This window comes from Mus caroli, chromosome 5 (genome assembly GCF_900094665.2).
Source record: "Mus caroli chromosome 5, CAROLI_EIJ_v1.1, whole genome shotgun sequence".
NCBI classification, from domain to species: Eukaryota; Metazoa; Chordata; class Mammalia; order Rodentia; family Muridae; genus Mus; species Mus caroli.
This window is the reverse complement of record NC_034574.1, coordinates 83,646,964-83,666,073: the sequence shown is the minus strand read 5'-3', so window position 1 is coordinate 83,666,073 and position 19,110 is coordinate 83,646,964. Positions and strand designations below refer to the sequence as shown.

The 19,110-nt window shown below is 39.2% G+C and overlaps 1 protein-coding gene across 2 annotated transcripts; it reads right to left on the bottom strand.

Annotated features, from left to right (window-relative positions):
* Positions 1-2,744: 2,744 nt before the first annotated feature.
* Alb (albumin) lies at positions 2,745-17,470 on the bottom strand. Of its 2 annotated transcripts, XM_021163503.1 has the most exons (15): positions 17,332-17,470; positions 16,593-16,650; positions 15,551-15,683; positions 14,197-14,408; positions 13,415-13,547; positions 12,428-12,525; positions 10,918-11,047; positions 9,697-9,911; positions 8,782-8,914; positions 7,622-7,719; positions 6,320-6,458; positions 5,784-6,007; positions 4,640-4,772; positions 4,004-4,071; positions 2,745-2,884 (listed from the first exon to the last, which is right to left on the bottom strand). In XM_021163503.1, exons 1-14 carry the CDS (start codon positions 17,408-17,410, stop codon positions 4,030-4,032), a joined length of 1,827 nt encoding a protein of 608 aa, XP_021019162.1. In that variant the 5' UTR covers positions 17,411-17,470; the 3' UTR covers positions 2,745-2,884; positions 4,004-4,029. The 2 variants fall into 2 exon arrangements, with proteins under 2 accessions (XP_021019162.1, XP_029333266.1); XM_029477406.1 differs by lacking the exon at positions 2,745-2,884 and having other exon boundaries at positions 4,003-4,071; positions 17,332-17,463.
* Between the last annotated feature and the right edge of the window lie 1,640 nt (positions 17,471-19,110).

The following is a 19,110-nucleotide window of genomic DNA, read 5'->3' as shown; positions in this document are numbered from 1 at the left end:
CAGGAGAGGTATTGCTGGATCCTCCGGTAGTACTATGTCCAATTTTCTGAGGAACCGCCAGACTGATTTCCAGAGTGGTTGTACAAGCTTGCAGTCCCACCAACCACTCTATTTAGTTTTCTTTAGCATAAACATCTAGTAATGCACCTTCTATACCATTTCTACCCTGTGTTCAGTGATGTTGGTCACTACACCTATGTCTTCTAGTCACAAAAAAAGAGTAGTTACAAGGCTGACTATAAGAAAAGGAAGTGGTTATATTCCTGGAAAGGCAATACCAACTTGAGGAAACACAGTGTGAATACACTGAAGAAAGCAAGATAGGATGCACTAAAAAGGCCCAAGAGAGTGACGGAGAAATAATCTTTAAATCCCTGGGAGGAAGTAGGCATGCCATTCCTGGTGACTGAGAGACAATTGAGATGGAGTTTGTGGAGAGATGGGAATGAATGCCCTAGATAACATTAGCAGAGAGTGCACTGGGAGACGGATGCTTGCTACCCTCTCTGCTACCTTTTTATACTATCAACGGAGGCTTCTCTACTGAAATATAGGAAAGACACAATGGACCAATCTGTGCGGTATAAACCAAAGAATCATTCAAAAGACAGAGCCTAAATTTGTCTTGTATCCTATGTAAATGTGATTCAAGCTAAACTATACCATAACCTCACTGAAGAATATAAAGAAAAAAATAGAATTGACCTAAGTAACTTTGGAAAACAATATTTTGCCTAAAAACTATAAGGTTAAAGACAAAAGAAATTCCATGTAAGTACTATATCCTAGCTGCTGATGGTTCTTATGAAAGTATGAGGTCAATAATTCTGAAGCTCCTTAACATATATCCTGGGCTTAAACAAATATATAATATAAATATATATCTGAGGGCAGATAGTGGGTGACAAGCCCTCACAATCAAAAGGACACTTATAGATCAGCAAGAGGAAAGTTGGACTGAGCCTCCTGGCTCTGAAAGAGAGTCAGAATTATCAGTTGAAACTCTTATGTGCATAGATAGATGATGGATAGATAGATAGATAGATAGATAGATAGATAGATAGATAGATAGATAGATAGATAGATAGATAGATGTTGTGTGTGTATGTCTTCATACTTTATGTTTCTTAGTTCTACTCTACAAAGTTGTGTAAACAGTGAGCCCTCACTATTGAGGGGCAGAGCCAGTAAACAGATCTTTGCCATACCATTCTCTAATGAAAGGAACCAGGACTGTTCCCCTTCCAGAAGCTTAGTACCTTTCATGTCTCACTTTGGTGAGAGAGCTGTAGTTAACAGTTTGCTCCCCCAGAAAGACTCTGCAAGGGGAAAGTAATAACTTCACAGTGAGGAAACTTGGCAAACACCACCTTTAAGGAAATAAATGATCAACCTAACATCCTGTGTCAAGTCACGCTGACAACATAACCTGTTCCCAGTGTTCTATGAGACCATCTCTAACACACACACACACACAGAGAGAGAGAGAGAGAGAGAGAGAGAGAGAGAGAGAGAGAGAGAGAGAGAGGGAGGGAGGCCTGGAATATTCTAGTAGCCCAGCCTTTTGGATCATGAGGCAAAATACAAGACAAACAGATAGATGGCAGACAGATAGAAATTATTTCCCCATGGATGCCCTCTCAAAAACAGAGCTCACTGGGCTCTTGAGTTTCATGCGTTGACTCTGTGGAAAGCAGAAGTGGCTCAGGAAATAGTGCATTGGAAGGCATAATTCTCTTAAAGTTTTAAGCTCCCCTTTGGTATGTCGGAGTGGGTACTGAACCAGTGCCCTTCAGATAGCGCTTCCACACCTGGCTCGTTATTAGCCCAGTTGATAGCAACACCTTACTCGAATTGTCTGGCTAAACTTTCTGGTTTCCATCAGGTCAGGGCCCAATCTCCATTCTACCCTCCCAGTCTCTTTCTCTTTGATATTTTCACCAGGAGGCCAAAGCTCAGGTTGAAGGAGAAGAGAGTGTGGGGCACAAGGGGATTGAAAAGGACCTTTCTTTACATATGGTCTCATCATCACTTCAAGTACTATGCTTAAAGTAAAACTATAAAGGATAAGTAAGAGCTGGTTGAAGAATAATGTGTACAACCTGAAGCCAGGTCTGTAATAAAAATGTCATATGGCTATAAATGACTGTGTATGTAAACTCATACACAACTCATACACAGCACTTGGACAAGTCTATAGAATTCATAGACTAAAGTGTATATGAACAACTGGATCCTGGAATAGAGAAAAGAACCTAGCCGTGAAGGTGGCATCTAGATTTTAACATGACTCTTTGACCACGCAACTCTTTAGATTCATCAGTCCAGCATCCCTCCCGATCACCCAGTTTCCTCTTCCATCAGGACTTCTCAAGGTTTTAGCCTGTCATCTTGAGTGATATTTTTTTTTCCTCAGTTCATTTACTTTATCAGTTCAACTAGTCATCTTTAAAGCCATCCCTATCTCTTTTGTCCCCAACTTATTCTTAGAGTCCCACTGACAAAGGAAAGCCACAGTTCATAAGCTTTTAGTCTCTCATTCAGAATTCTCATAATGTTGAAATATTGGTTTCTAGGGTCACCACCCATAACATGGGAGAGTATTAATGTTTATTTTCATTGTGTTGCCCAAGTGGAGCGAGATTCTCTGCTGAGATGAAGGGAGGAAAAGCAGGGTTTCCCCGAGCCGAAGAGGCTGCTAGGGCGAAGCGCGCCTTTGGAAAATAGAGTTCTGAACCACAGAGTAGATTCTTTCCATTTTTTATTAATTGCAGCACAGAGACAAGAAGTCAAATGTTTAAATTTGTGTTCCTTAGGGTGTTGATTTTACACCAACAGAAAAGATGAGTCCTGAGTCTTCATGTCTTTTTTTTCTCAGGGTAGCCTGGAAAACAAAAAGAGAAATGTAAGTGTCCTTTGTAAAATGGAATACGGTTTCCAAACCTATTTTCTAGAAATGTGGAATTTCTTAGATTCTTTTTTCGATTTTCACTGGTGTAGACAGCCTACACATGACCTGGTCTTCGCTGACATCTGTTACTTGGTGGGCAGATGACACACTGATAGATGTTGCGACACCCTCTCACCCCAACTCGTGTATGTGTGATATAAGTTGTGCCCTCTTCATCACTGGTCCCTCAGAGTCCCCAAGTGTCAAAGTCAGGGGTCTCACCATTTCTGAGGACCTACTTATTACCTATGATTACAAATGAAAGCTGTTTTCTCCGAATGCTACAAAACTTTCAATTCTTTCTAAAACTGAAATAATTTTGAAATAGCCTTATGTCTATAGGTTCTTTGCTTGAATAAAAAAAGTTCTTGTTTTCATATGGAGAAACAACTTTTTTGCCAAAGCCTTCCATTATTGCCCTATTTTTAAAATTCTCTCTCCAAGATTATAAACGAAATTGATCAACATAGCTGTGTGCAGTTGTCTATATTTTCAAAGGAGGCTGCTTTGTCATAAGAAGATAAATTCTGTTAAAGCTTAGCATGGGGCACATCAGAAATTTGGAAGCGGATCTCTTATTATGAAACAGAACCCATTGTATCTTCTGTTGAAATGGATTCACAGAATGATTGGGTCAAACCACATGGAATCATTGATACACAACTGTTTTGACCACCCCCCCCCAAATATTCCTTCATATGGTTTCAACTTCATCCAGAGGATACTCTTGGCTAGGCTAACACGGACAACTCCACATAGTAGTTCATGTAAGTCAGAGCAAAACCAGGGTTAACTCCTTTGCTCTGGTTTGAATTTTTAATTTTGGTTCCTTCTCTCCCTGGTTTGGTCTCCTCTTGTGTAAATTGCATTAACCTAGACCTTTATATGTTCAGTTTCTTATCTACAAACTGAACCCAAACTGATGACCATACATGAAGACCTAAGAGTGCCAGCTGGTGCTTGTCCGTATGGCTCTTGTCAAATGGTTATCAATCTTGATCATTTTAGGAAAAATGATTATGATTATGTTTTTAAAATCCCAAGTATAGTTACCTGAGAAGGTTGTGGTTGTCATGTATTTAGGCTAAGGCTTCTTTGCATCTAGTGACAAGGTTTGGACCCTGAAAACAAAGAAATGATGGATGTTAGAAAAGTCTTAGCAGGACTGTTAGGATTTGCACTTCATAGCCATAGGCGATGACATAGTAAATGTACATGCCTTGCATTGCTTAATTACAGTTCTATTTAGAATTCCTAAAACAGGCTCTCTGACATCTGTTGTGCCCAAAATAAGAAGATAAACTGTTGTTAGGCCATGGGAGGGAATGTGAAATGATTCAGATATGTAATGGAAACTGTCCATTCATGTGTAAAATAACTCAATTCAAAACGAAACATTTCAGGGCAAGGTTTAAGTGAGTTCATGATTCTGGGCTTTGCAAGTATTCCTAACTATGCTCATCTGTGTCACAAATTTGAAACCAAATAGTGATAATACGCATTTAATAGGCAGCAGTGTGGCAGAAAAAAAAATTAAAAGCTATGTAAGTCAGTTTCTATTACAGTTACGTAGAGAACAACATCTAGATTGGTGGAGTTATTCAGTATGTGAGTTCCAGAGAGCTACACCTGACCAAGTGCACAGAAAATGGAAACTGAACATCGTCAAAGTGCAAAAACGTTTCTGACCTCAGTAGAGAAGCAGGTGTCCTTGTCAGCAGCCTTGCAACATGTATCCAGGAACTGTGCAAAGTCACCCATGACAGTCTTCAGTTGCTCCTCTGTAGCCTTGGGCTTGTGCTTCACCAGCTCAGCAAGAGCCCTGCAGTAGGACAGAAAGCAAGAAGAGCAAGGAGACTTTACCCCAGTGCAGGAAAGTAAGACAGGAAGGAATGTGAGGCCACAGTTTAAGGCTATAAATCTTGGAGCCAAGTAACTTTGGCTTTGAGGATTAAGCATGCCAAGGCCAACTTAGGAATCTTGACTGTGTAGGAGGGGAGTAGCAGGTGTCACTCTGCTAGGACTAGCTAGATCAAATAGAATAATCGATGCCAGTCACATGGGTTTTGTCTAGTTTCAGGAAATCTCCTGAAAAACTTATGTCTTTGCACTTAATATGTGGATTTTTGCCCTCTTAACACCTGCCCCATTTGAAATTAATAATGGGGAGGCTAGAAAGACTGACAAGCCAAGCAAGAGGAGATGGCTGGGTCTCTGTTGTTGACATCTGTAGAACAAACAGTACCAGAGACATAGGGCTGTGTAGGGGATGAGTTTTGTAACTCTGTCTGGGGACCATGATGACACGCCCCAAAGGTGATGACAATACCCTGCTACATTCTGTACTATTAGAACCTCTCCCTTCAGTAGGGTTCGAACCTCTTATGTACACTTCCAGATGTTTCTTACTCCATTCTCAAAAGTCACACCCATGACGTTGCCTTGCCCCTGGCATAGCTTCTTCCTGGAACATTTTCAGTCAACTATTCCTACCTTGAAATAAATACTTGTATGATTTCCATGACCAGTTTTTCTGTCTATGTCCACTAACTAGTATTTAGTGTCTTCTATTGGGCCTCCACTAGAATTTTATTCTACTGTGGTTTTTGCTCGCAGTAATAAAGATAAGTGAATGAAAGATTTTAATACAAAATTTTTTTCACAGAGACAAAAAATTTTGACACTTTTTCAACTCAGTGATGCCAACATCTAAACACTTCTCTCTAAGGGATATATAATCACTGCATCAAAACAAAAAAACTGTCCAGTTGTCAGTTCTCACTATCAATACATATGCAGTATGAAAATGGATGCAATAAAAAATATTGCTCACGTTTGTTTCTTAATCTGCTTCTCCTTCTCTGGAAGTGTGCAGATATCAGAGTGGAAGGTGAAGGTCTCAGCTTTAAACTCTTTGGGGACATATGTTTCATCAACTGTCAGAGCAGAGAAGCATGGCCTCCTTTCCACCAGGGATCCACTACAGCACTTGGTAACATGCTCACTCACTGGGGTCTTCTCATGCAGCAGACACACACGGTTCAGGATTGCAGACAGCTAAAGAAGAGAGAGTAGAAAGGTCACATGTATTTCACAAACACCCATTTTCTGGTACACTAAAAACTGTCATATTGAGTTAGCCACTAGAAATACAGCCTTGATTGGCACGGCAATTTATCTATCTTTGAAACTACACATGTGAGAGTTATTAAAAACTGTTTCTCAGTTAGATATGGGGGGCCATGACCCAGATACCACACACATACATATGCATGTATTAGGACCCCCTTGCTCCTGGAAGTTAGATTTATCGGGGTCTAAAGACAGCAACCCAGCCCTGTTAACTTTGTTGGTGTTTAAAAGACTCACATAGTCTTCCACACAAGGCAGTCTCTGATCTTCAGGAAGTGTACAACACTTGGTGCCCACTCTTCCTAGGTTTCTTGCAGCCTCCACGAGAGTTGGGGTCGACACCTGAGGTGCTTTCTGGGTGTACCGAATTAGAATGCTGTGGAGCAAAAAATAACTTACATGGTTTAATCCAGGCAGAAAACTGGCCAGATGTAATAGATTTCAAGAAGAGATGATTCACCCAACCCAACTAAAACTTTCCCCCCACTAATCAAAGTATCTTTACTACTAGGGTGGCATAGTACTGGAAGAAGACCTTGTCCTGAGAAACCAAGTATCTATTAAAAAAAAAAAAAAAACCTACTTAGAGCATAAGACCTTAGTCTTAAATCTGTAGTAAAATCATAAAGAAGTGACATTTCTCTAACCCAATGGCATTAATGTGCTCTGTGCTGCTTTAAATAAATTCTAACACAAACTTACACATATCAACTTTGTGACAGATTCAAAAGATAGAGGTGAAAAGAGAGATGGTTTACTGGAAACCATGCATGGATTAAAGGAAAGGGAAAAAATGTCTGCCTGACACATTATCTAGCAATTAATAGCACCTGGCGTTTAATAATGCCCCATAACCAATAGAAGTCAATTTATTTCAGGTGAAGAAGTGCCCACTCCAAACTCTAGAGTTTCAAGAGTGCTAAAATTGTATATGAAATGAACAAGGAATAATGTGTCTCTTCCAGTATGCTCCCTTTACTTCCATAGATAAAGTTCTATGGAATGACTCTAGAAGGCCATTCAGTCTTTATCTCTAGGATTGAAATTCCATAGGAAGACAAGGTTACAACTACCAAAGTTTAGCTGTAACTCCCAAATTCCAATGTTTTCCCCAAGTGAACTCCTATTCATGTAATGTTTCCATTTTATCGAAATCTTTTGTTATATTTTTGTGTTTAGCATTTCTATCGGTTCTTGAGTTTCTGCTGCCCAAAGCATGCTACCTCTTTTTCTACTGAATATTATTCTATTGTTTGCTCATGAACTCCACCTAACCCCTGAAGGACACTCTGAGTTCTAATGTATCAAGATTTGCTGAGTCCTCAAAACTTCTTCTCCCAAGAGACCAGTGTTTATATTATGTAGGGTTACAGTTCTCTTCATCCCTCTAACTAAGCTATCTCCTTCCCAGAACTTCTTGATAGATCTGTATTATAAATAATGTTTTCATTGTGAAAGCCATATGCTAGATAGCCTGTATGCTGTTTTAAATAATCACAAACTGGTCAAGGAAAAAAACTAGCTGATAAAACTACTCACGCATTTTGGAATCCATATTCTCCAAGCTTCTCATAAAGATCACAGTTGGTTTTGACCAAGTTCTTAGGCTCTTCTACAAGAGGCTGAAATTCAGCAAGCTGCAAGATAAAAGAATTGTGTTTACAGCCCCCCTTCCTGAAAGCCCAAAGTAGGCCACTTCACACTACTGCCATCCCTCTGTCCAAAGACAAGTCAGGAGATCTTTTGTGCCACATCTGTCACCTTGCGTTTAAATTGTTCCTTTTATTTGCAAGGTCATTTGGCGCAAGTCAAATGAGAATCTTCAGGCACTGGGATTCAATGGCTGTACTTGAAGCAGGCCACCTGATGTACTTTCTTGTTGTGAGACTGTTCTTCCCACACCCAAGCTTCAGACTGATCATGTCTACACTGTCCTGGGCTAAGTGTCCTCAGCACCAGAACTGGTCTCTTAACCCACTAAGTGGATGAGATTAACATCAACTAGTGCACAGCAGAAGTTCACTAGATGGTGGCCATCACTTTTAGCAATCTCTCTAAGGTCTCTCTTGAAGTCTCTGAGATGAGAGCATCTACCCTGAGGCTCAATCACTGAGTGGTATCTAGTTTTCATCAGTTTCTTTGTAAAGTATGATTCTCTTCTGGTCCCCAGTGGTTCAGAAACTAGTATGCGCTGACAGGAATCCTGATGTTCTCCACAACAAACTTGCAAGTAAAACTTCTCAAAGAGCTACACCAAAACCTTCTCCAAAATGGTAAAGAAATAGAGTTCACAGACTCCTTTGAGATATTAATTCGAATAGTTGACAGTGTGGTGGGACAGGTTAATAGTCTTTAAATCTAAGTTGAATAAATGAATTTTAGTTGGCATTGGACTTTATTCTCTAATTTTATCCTCAGGAGTATGAAAAGGGGAAAGCTACAATAAAGATTTTATGCAAGAAAAGATTCCCCCTCTCTTTGAACCTTTCTTTTCTAGAGCAGTTGTTCTAGGTTTCCTTATATTTTATCCAAAGGGTTTATCCTATGATGCTGAAGAACTTAAAGAGCTCGAACTTGCCTCCATCTCAGGAAAGCATCTGTATTGACCTACATATCGATTATTGTGAATTCATCTCTTCCCTCATCCTTATAGAAAGCACCATCCACACTGTAGGTGTTCTTGGCTCATGGAAACCTACCACTGTGCCATAGCAGGCGGGAGGATCGGCTTCAGCACAGCACTTTTCCAGAGTGGCTTCATATTTCTTAGCAAGTCTCAGCAACAGGGAAACAGAGTAATCAGGGTGTCTTCTTGAATACTCATACAAGAACCTAATTGAGATGAACGTAGGCTGAGTTAAGTAAATGAATATGTAATAGAGCTCCTTAACCAACCTCAGTAGTGTTTCTCAGCCCAGTCATCCTACATTAGAGTGAGCTCCATGCAGAAAACTAAACAGCAAGAATGTGGGACCCAGAGAGAACTCTTCCCACATTCAGCTTTGCCACTGAAACCTATTTTAATATTCTGGGTGGGCAACTATCAATGCATTAACTCCCTCCCTTGTAGACTGGAAATAATTGCTGCACTTTCTGAAAACATATTGTCATTTGTTATTAGTTGCATCATGTCTTGCTACACTGTGATATTCTGGTCTTTTCAACCAAGTATGAAACAACTAGTGTCATGTTGCCTATATACATAGATATAGATATCCTTGATATCATCACAGAGCTAGATAGATAGAGCTGGGTAGGTAAATAGATAGATAGGTAATATATTTCTATACACTATATATTTAAGATATATGCTCATAAAAATGATTAATTGGTACATATGATTTACATATTCATAGAATATTTCTAAAGATTTCCAGAAATATTCCTATGAAGTAAGGAACATCAAATTTATGCTGAATGCATGTGTGATTTCATAAAAAATATTTTAAATTACTTAAAATACTTTTCGTGGAAATTTTAAAGGCTGAAAATGGCAAGGATGAATAATTTTTCTGAGAACCATAGAAGTCCTGCTAACACCAAAGGAGAGCCTGGTGTAGCGTCCTAAACCATGCAGCTCTGACAAAGCTATGAAAGGAAAGGCATCTACTCACGTGCCCAGGAAGACATCCTTGGCCTCAGCATAGTTCTTGCACACTTCCTTATCCTCAACAAAATCAGCAGCAATGGCAGGCAGATCAGCAGGCATGGTGTCATGCTCCACCTCACTAAGACACTGGGCTTTCTTCAACAGTGGTTTATCGCAGCAAGTCTGCAGTTTGCTGGAGATAGTCGCCTGGTTTTCACACATGTACTTGGCAAGTTCCGCCTGTGAGAATGAAAAACAAAGGTTTCAGAGGAATTATCTTAGCTACATTTTGTCCCTGCACCTCTGTCATGTGAAGAAAGCGTCTTCATCCTGCTCTAAACCAGACACAACTAAAGTGGTTTCTGTAAACTCATTCTCAGCCCTGCAGTGCTGCAGAACCTGTGGACTGGGATACTATGATCAAAACATCCCAATTAGACCCAAGAAAGACCGTTCTCGAGCAAGCTATGTATCTATTTAAATTAATTTGTTTTATTTATTAAGTCTATGCCTTTCTGACTTTGATAATTCAGGTTACTTTTTCTATAAAAGTTAGTGCTTGAAAAAATTTTTTTCTCCCAAGTTAAGGGTAGGCATTTTGAAACTAAATAACCCATTAGAATATGAAGTATTATTAAATAATCAGTAATGAGCACAATTACAGGCCTTGCTGACATGTACAAAATATCTGTCTTGAGTTTTCCAGAAGATACTATGGTAGAAGAGGATTCTGGTATTTGGTTATATTTTTAGTCTTTGGAGCAGGGAGGGGAGAGAGATAATAGGACAATGTTGGAGAAAATGAGATCACAGTGACTCTGTATGTACTTAACGCAGACAGTAAATTAGGGGAAAGACCACCAAGGGATAGACACATTTTTTAAAAGCCTCTCCGCTCTGTGGGATGTCTAGCTCCTCCTTCTCTCCCCAAACACTCTTAGAAATCTACATTTTGTGGCTTATTCTCTTCCATTAATGCCTTCTCAAAGTGTGACTGAAGAAAGGAGTTTTGGGTCATTGAATAATTCCAAAAACATTTTGAGTTGGTGTTTTTGGTTTTTGGATTTTTGGGGGGAGTTTTGTTTTTTGTTTTTTGTTTGTTTGTTTGTGGGATTGTTTTCTGGAAAGTGGCAGCAACCAAGGAGAGCTTGGTGGAATACCGGCCACACCACCCGCCATTGATGTTCTCCGATGAAGCCAAACACAGGCGCTCAACTGACTAAGCATGCCATGACTCCTTCCTTACCCTGTCATCTGCGCATTCCAGCAGGTCGCCGTGGCAGCACTCCTTGGTGACTTTGGTCAGGTCTGTTGCCAATTTGGTGATTTCTGCAAAGTCAGCATTGGGGAATGTCTGGCTCAGACGAGCTACTGCCCTGAAAAAGAAAAACAAACAAACAGATTTTCCATCAACGAACTATCATATTGTATTTGTATGAAAGCAATAACAAAAGACGCTATTTTTAACAAGTTCAAAACCTATTATAAACTGTTTTGAAGTTCAAATCCAACTTAACTGAGCAAATCATAAAAATTCATTCGTTCTTGTAATGCTAGTCTGGCATGATAGATATGTCTTTTTTTGGCAGAATTATCTGCTAAATGAATGGCAGTGGTGCGTGGAAAGCTAAGGCCTCATTAAATTAAAATCATAGAAGATTTTCCCCAAAGGGGCAGCAGTAAAGCTTTAAGTCCTTATCTGACTTCTGTTTTCAGTTTGATCCCATCTTAGCATTGTGACCACCAGCAGGCGTTAGCTTTTAGAGTGTTACAACATGCGGAATCAAAGATTAAATTACATAATGGCATGAAAGCATTCTCTCATCTGGAAATGAAGATTCGTCATCTTTCATCATAAGACATATTTCTCTGAATCCTAAAGTTGGGGGGTTGTGGATGTCCTTAACTTCTAGAGAACTGGAGAGTTCTAATCATGCATCCTCCTGCCAAGAAACTGTTCCAGCAGACCGCCTCTAAGCTCTACGGCAAAAACCAAGATTCTCATTCTAAAATAATTTTCAGTTTCTTTACTCCAGTAAAGAGACCCCTTTGCAGGAGCCAGTCACAGCCTGTGTAGCAGTGTATTGTTTCGGATTGAAGCTGCTTCTTTGGTTGGTTTGGCTGGCAGTGATCATTTGGAGAGTGGGAATGACTTAGTGAGGATAATTGTGCAGACAGTTTCTAGAGAACACACACAAAGTCATCTTAATGTTCTCTCCTATCGTGTTGGTTACGTGAGGTACCAGAAGAGCAAGCATATCTTTCTTGGCTGCCATATTAAAGGGTGCACCCAGACTCAGCTATAGCATATAAAAGCAAAGAGAGGGTCAAACAAAAACATGAGATTAAGAACACAATTGGAGTAGTAATAAAATTCGAAGTAGTAACTCCAGCTTGCTTGATGGCTAAATTCAATTATCAAGACATAAAACAGTCACTTTTAGACTGAGGGAACATAAATTAAGTAAATTCATCACCCTGACTAGGACTGCACTTTGTAAGCTTTGAAAATGAGTCCCAGACTTTATAAACAAATGAGATTTTAAATACTTATCTTCTCTTAGAAAAAAAAAAGTCTTCTAAATTCCTTGATAATTTAAAACAAAACGATGAGACAAAAATGTCAAATTATTACTGTTATTCTGACTTCACCTCTATTGTCTTTTCATAAAGTGCCTTATAAGGGCACAGCTTTTTGGATTAGACAGCTATCAACAGAAAGATGCGAACTGTGATGTTAAAGAAAAGTCATGTACCATGCTTTAAAAGCTCTCTCTCCAAACTTCTGCATACTGGAGCACTTCATTCTCTGACGAACAGATGAGACCAATGCTTTCTCCTTCACACCATCAAGCTAAAAACAAACAAACAAAAAAGAAAACCCAAGTGGAAAAAAATTGGAAAAGATTATTTATATACACACACACCTCCCAAAGTTTCAGTTGGCCCTATGTATGCCAAAATAATTGATTTGGTTGGGGAAGAGTTGAAATCAGGACCTTGTGCATGTTAGGTATGAACTCTACCATTTAGTTGGACCTTCGATCCAAATGAAAACTTTAAAAAGATAATTTATGCCTCAATTCCCAAGTACTCCCTTTTGGCAAATAATTATTTTGATATCTAAGGGAAAAGAAAATCTATCCGGTCATAGCATCTAGCTACTTAAAGCACCTTGGAGACATTGCTGAGGGAAGGGTCCTGAAAGGAGATGGCCCAGCACATGCACCTGTACTGACTTTTTTATTTTGTGACTAATCCATTTCAGTCCTTCCTCCATTAACTTTCACAAAATCAGTAAGTGCCTCCAAAAAAAATATGAATGATGCATGTAACAAATATTTATGGAAGGAAGGAAGGAGCTCCAACTTCTAGCCTCCGTAAGAATTCTCTTCTCTGAATTTTAGCTCCAGTAAAATGCCTCAGAGAACGTCAAAAATATAAGCAAAAACAAAGAAAAAAAACCAACCATTTCTGCAGAATTTGACAAAGAGTATTCTACTGTAGACAACATTACCATGAAGAATGAGAAGCCAAGTAACGCAAGTACAAGAATTCCCTCTCTCAGACCACTGCTAAAGTTTAGAAGGAAGAAAGGCATAAGAACGAAAATCTGTTGGTAACTTAAGAAGAAAGAGATGTTTCATTCAGAAAGCCAAGTCTCCTGAATCTAGCCATAAGATGATCAAAATCTTAGGTTGGAATACAAAGCAGGTGTTTTGTGCGCCTTTCCAGGAATTTACCTTTGGGGTCAGGCAGCTTTCTTTGTCAGCCTCTGCACAGCACTGGGTCAGAATCTCATTGTACTGCTCAGCATAGTAAAGAAGTTCTGGGGCATAGAAATAAGGATGTCTTCTGGCAACTTCATGCAAATAGCTGAGTTTTGGAAAAGAAGAAGAAGAAAACAGGCAGTTATTCCCCACAGAACAACACTACAGAAATGATTAGAATCAACCCACACCCTTGGATACTCATGGGATTTGTAATTGACCAGTTTCACTCAGTGTGGTCACCCATGAGGGATGGACTTTGTCTGTTGTTAAGTGAGAAAAGAGAGATATGTAGATGTGTGTGCGTGTGTGCGTGTGTGTGTGTGTGTGTGTGTGTGTGTGTGTGTGTGTGTTTGTGAATGTTCACACATCATGTGTACATTTTTGGTAAGTAAATTTAGGTGATGTAATGTTGATGACTAAAATGAAATTGATGCAGAGAACATGAACACCACACACACACTCATATTCACACACATATACACACACATGCACACAAATGCTTTCAGAATATTTTGCAACTTCTCAGTCTCAGATATTTCACACAGGTCCTGTTTTCAATATAAAAACATCATTGATCTTTTTACTGTCATTGTATAGTTTGTGGTATCAAATACTATGTTTTTAAACACCATCTCAACACATTCCCAGACTTGGTGTTGGATGCTTGGGGTTTTCATGACTATCAGCATAAGTGTTACTAACGGAGCTATTGCCCAGTTTTTAGCATAAAGTGTAGATGTCTGGGTACTCACTGTCCCATAAAGGTGGTTGGGTTTTCCTTAAAGGAGGTGCACATGGCCTCAGCCTCTGGCCTTTCAAATGGTGGCAGGCTGGGGTTGTCATCTTTGTGTTGCAGGAAACATTCGTTCCTTTCGGGCTCTTGTTTCGCACAGCAGTCAGCCAGTTCACCATAGTTTTCACGGAGGCTGGGAATGGCACACAACTTATCTCCAAAAAGAGTGTGCTAAGAGGAAGAGAGAAAAGTCAAATTCCTGCTGGTACCCCAACTTTCTTCATAGCCAAAGAGCAGCATCAAAACCAAATGTGCTGATAAAAATTGGTGAAGAAAACATGTACCTTGTATGAATGTGCATAGATGATATGTATATTGATAACACCTTGAGCTATATATTATTTTTTGTGGTTCTACATACCACTTAAAATAAATTTAAGTATAAAAAAATTGTTAATGAAGTAAGTTACGTTTTTAAACCGTGAGGCAAACAGAGATCATGTAGAAACCCCCTATCACTTACTTTCCTTGGACTTGCCTATTTCTGTGTAATTTTCATGATAGTCAAGTGCCACAATATTGTGTATGATGGATAAAACAGAGAAGCAAAGAGCTAATGGCCTTGAGGAATGTCACCTTCCATGTTTTCTATCTGACACTAAAAGCTAGGAGTAAAGTCATTATAATAAAAACAAATCAAGGGAATTTGAGGAGCAGGTAAAATCAAGCTGGGGAACCTTGCACAGCTCCTCATGGGCTCTGCTCCTTTGGGAGAAGCCTATGTTTTTACTATGTTCCCTGTAAAACTAAGGAATAACACCTCCCTCCCTCCAACCCCTCCCTCCAAACCCTCTCATGTAAGCCCCCTTGCTCTCTTTCAGATCCATGACCTCAGTTTTCATTCATTGTTGTTACATGCATATACATTTATGTAAATACATGTATATTCCTAAATGTAGCCTGCTTAGTCTGCATGTTATTCATACGTATGTTTTAGGGATGACCATTGGTATTGTAGAGGCAGTTGGTATGCTCTTCCAAGGCAACTTCTGCTCTCTGTATTCCTTAGTTGCCTACAGCTCTTTGTACAGGGTTTAGCTCTTGTGGTCTTTCCCTCATCCACTTTGGCATATCTACTGTCACTGTCAAGCTCCCATTTGGGCAGTCATGTGGTGAGACTTTTTGAGTGTAGCTTCTGCAATTACTATGAAATGGAGCCCCACAGCGAAATTCCTATCGCCCTGGCTTTATCAATCGCTCTGCTGCCCTCTGCCACAGTGTTCCCGGGGTCTTAAGTGAGAGAGTCATGACTGGCTTTGAAACAGAGTTCCAGAAAGCAGGAAAGTAGAGCCACAAAATCAAAAGGTACTCACAAGGGATTTGTCACAGTTGGCGGCAGACTCATCAGCAACGCACGTCTTTGCAAAGTCTGTTACTTCCTGCACTAATTTGGCATGCTCATCATATGGGCATTTCTGGAGATACTGGGAAAAGGCAATCAGGACTCTGAAAAACAGACACAAAAATCTCCGTATGAGGCAAGTGGCTCTCCCAACCAGCAAATCGTGTCTGTGTCTACCTGCGAGAGTTTGTATATCTTTCATACAACTATCTAGAAAGCCTCTTCCCATCAGCTATTCTCTGAGGCATAACCGGAACACCTGCCTTTCCAAGCAAAGGAATATGGAATTCTACCATGCTGAAGTGCAGATGCACATATGTGTCAATAGATTTATGAACATGAGGCAAACAGGCAAACTACTCTCTAAATTTATTCATTGTCAAGGCTAGATATTATATAAGTCCTTTGAATTGTTTCTTTTCTAACTATATACCTCTGTTATTTGGAACACATGATACTATTGACCTTCTAAAAATAAATTAATTACTCATTTTTTACTACATTAAAACATTATTAAGGTTGGAGATGTGACTTAAGTATAGACCACTTACTTCACATGTATAAGGTTTCAGTACTACAAAGAGACAAAATAATGTTCTCAAGATACCATGAGGTCTTACTGCATAAAAAGTTAGTAAGTGAGCTGCCCCCAAAACTATAGTTCATAGACCTTTCTTTCCAGAAATAAAAAATAAGATTCCAGACTTAACAAGTTAGCTGTGGGCTCCAGATTCTCTCTCCAGGAAAGGAGCTACTAGCCACACATGTCTAGATATGTTCAATTAAAATTAACTATTATTTGAATGTGTGCTCCCCAGTTACACATGCCATGCGCAAAGTGCTTAATAGCCTCGTGACCTCTGGCTGCCACGTTGCTCAGCACAGATCCACAGTCTTTTTTCTACTGGACAGCACTGCTCTACAATTTTCACACTCAAGGTGGGAAAAGGTGTTTTAGAACTTGAACTAATACTACCAAAAATGTTAAGTGGGCTTTCAGCATTATAACTTACAGGCCTTTGAAATGTTGTTCTCCCAAATCATTATACCGATGGGCGATCTCACTCTTGTCTGTGGAAACAGGGAGAGAAAAACCACACGACGTATTTAAAGATTGATGAAGAGAACTAATTGTAATATGCTGCTTTTTGTTCTTCTCTTCACTGACCTAAGCTATTCCCCGAAGACGCCAGTTCCCAATCGTTACAGGAAAATCTGAAGGTGGCAATGATTCCTTTCTGCTACGTTCAAAGTTATATTCTTTCACCAAAATTATTATTTTTAAAACCTGTTGAGTGTTTATAACTGGGCATTCAAACTCAAGATTTAGTGCTTCTGTCATGTTTGTAAATATCTACTAAGACAATGGTAAATAAGAAATAAAGGTAAATATAAATGGAAACTCCATTTATAAAATTAGTAACACACACTTTTAGGTTTTAGTATAGCATGGTCGAGCAGGCAGGCCCTTTGAGACCGTAATAAATTCAACTGTATCCAACATAATTTGAGTCATTCTGTCTAGCATTTTTTTTTAATTAAAAGAAATTTAAAACTAAGCTTTCAAAATTCCCCAGATACCTAAAATATATTAATAATATAACCACATAAGGGTTCTCAGATGCAAATAATAAAAATAATAATAATAATAATCTAGAAATCAACACTAAAGGAAAATTTAACTATTTTAAAATACCAGGCTTCCATTACTAGAAAAATACAAGCAGAGATGAAAAAACATAAAACTCTTACGTGCTTCTCGGCGAAACACACCCCTGGAAAAAGCAGAGCCGGAGATGAAGAGGAGGAGGAGAAAGGTTACCCACTTCATTTTGCCAGAGGCTAGTGGGGTTGATAGGAAAGGTGATCTGTGTGCAGAGAGACTCGCTCTAATATACTTCTTTAACCAATAACTGTAGATCATTAACCATACTTACCTCTCATTTCATTGGTCCCTACCCCATTACAAAATCACACCATCTTTGCCAAAAAGTTGTTTGATTAAATCCCTTGCGTATGTTTGCCATCTGGAGCTGTTCCCCTCTAACCCCACCCCCACTCCCATGCACAAGACTTTGTCAATTCATTAAAGTTATGTAAAACAGCAAATTTTACATAAGAGCTTAATCTCGTTGTCTCCCATTTGAGCATTTCAATTTGGGCCTTTGCATGAAAGCATGCCACATTTAAAAGCTAAGAACTGAATTGCATAGGTTGTTCATCCCAAATATGCTTTTATGTACAGGTAATGAAGAATGTGTATGAGGGAGGGATGGGTCTCATTATAGGACTTCCAAGTCTTTCTCATCTTTTTAAAATTAGAATCTTCCATAAAGCACACAGTGTCTCAAATGTGAACTGAGAAGAAGCCAGAGCAGTAAAAAACAAGTGCAGAGGACTTTCAGAAGTCTTGTGTCCCCACCCCATGCTCAGGTTATGTGTGAAACAGGTCTGGAGTAGAATGTTTTCATCTAACATGAACCTCTTTCTCGGGGTGTTTTAGAGGAGACACTAGAACAGGCACTCCAATGACAGTGATGATGGTCTTTGCCATCATAACATACTTCCTCTAACACCACAGGATAATAATTAGTAGCAGACCAGTTATCTCACTTATGAGTCAGTCAAGACTTCATCCAAATCACCCCCATGGTTCCTATATATACAGGGACTACTCAGTGACAAGAAGGAGAAGAGGAAGGAAGAGAAGAAGAAGGAAAAGGAGGAGGAGAGGAGGAGGAGGAGGAAGAGGAGGAGAAGCATTCTTCTTTATATCTGGTTATACAATGAGAGAAATCTATGTCTTATGACCTCATCTTGTGTCCTCATCTTCAGAAAGGTGTACAAATTCTGTAATCAACCACAGGAGTTAAGGCAAAATGAAGGAGAAGGGAAAAGTGTTTCCTTGCTTGTTTTATCACTCAAAGGAGTCCTGAAAGGGAATAACAGACTAGCCTCTGCAGACACAGATGAACAAAATGTTAAATAGATAGATAGATGATAGATAGATAGATAGATAGATAGATAGATAGATAGATAGATAGATAAAGTCTGCCCGTGGAATAACTTCTACTGAGGGTGAGGGTGGGTGGCAGAAAGCCAAAACGCCATCCTGGAAAAGAAAAAAAGAAACTAACAGAAGAGATAATTCTTTCTTGAATAAATTCCTCTTTAAACTTCCTAGAAAGAGTAGTCACTATTTGTTTGAAGACAGTAGTCATGCCTAGTCCTGTCCTCGTGTGGGTCTGGATAAACATAAACAAGTATGTAATGCTTAAGTCATCGAATGTATTTGTATTATTAACTCACAAGTATTATATAGTTATATGTAATATTGTGTTTACATATAATATTGTGTTATTAACTCAGGCTTTAACACTCACACATGTACTATGTACATATATACTTTTGTTTGACAATTAAGTAAAAAAAAAAAAATCATCTATGCAGCCAAAGCCTGGAGAGAAAGGCATCATAATGAAGAAGGCACTTGAGCTGGTTTAGTGACTGATGAAGCTCCAATACTTTTAA

What these genes read in the sequence shown, in the direction of transcription:
- Alb (XM_021163503.1), bottom strand. Translation starts at nt 17,410, where the DNA reads ATGAAGTGGGTAACCTTTCTCCTCCTCCTCTTCATCTCCGGCTCTGCT. An exon ending in CCAACCACCTTTATGGGACA is followed by an intron (nt 13,548 to 14,196) that starts GTGAGTACCCAG and finishes TCCAAAACTCAG; the next exon opens with CTATTTGCATGAAGTTGCCA. An exon ending in ACACCTGCTTCTCTACTGAG is followed by an intron (nt 4,072 to 4,639) that starts GTCAGAAACGTT and finishes CTTTGTTTTCAG; the next exon opens with GGTCCAAACCTTGTCACTAG.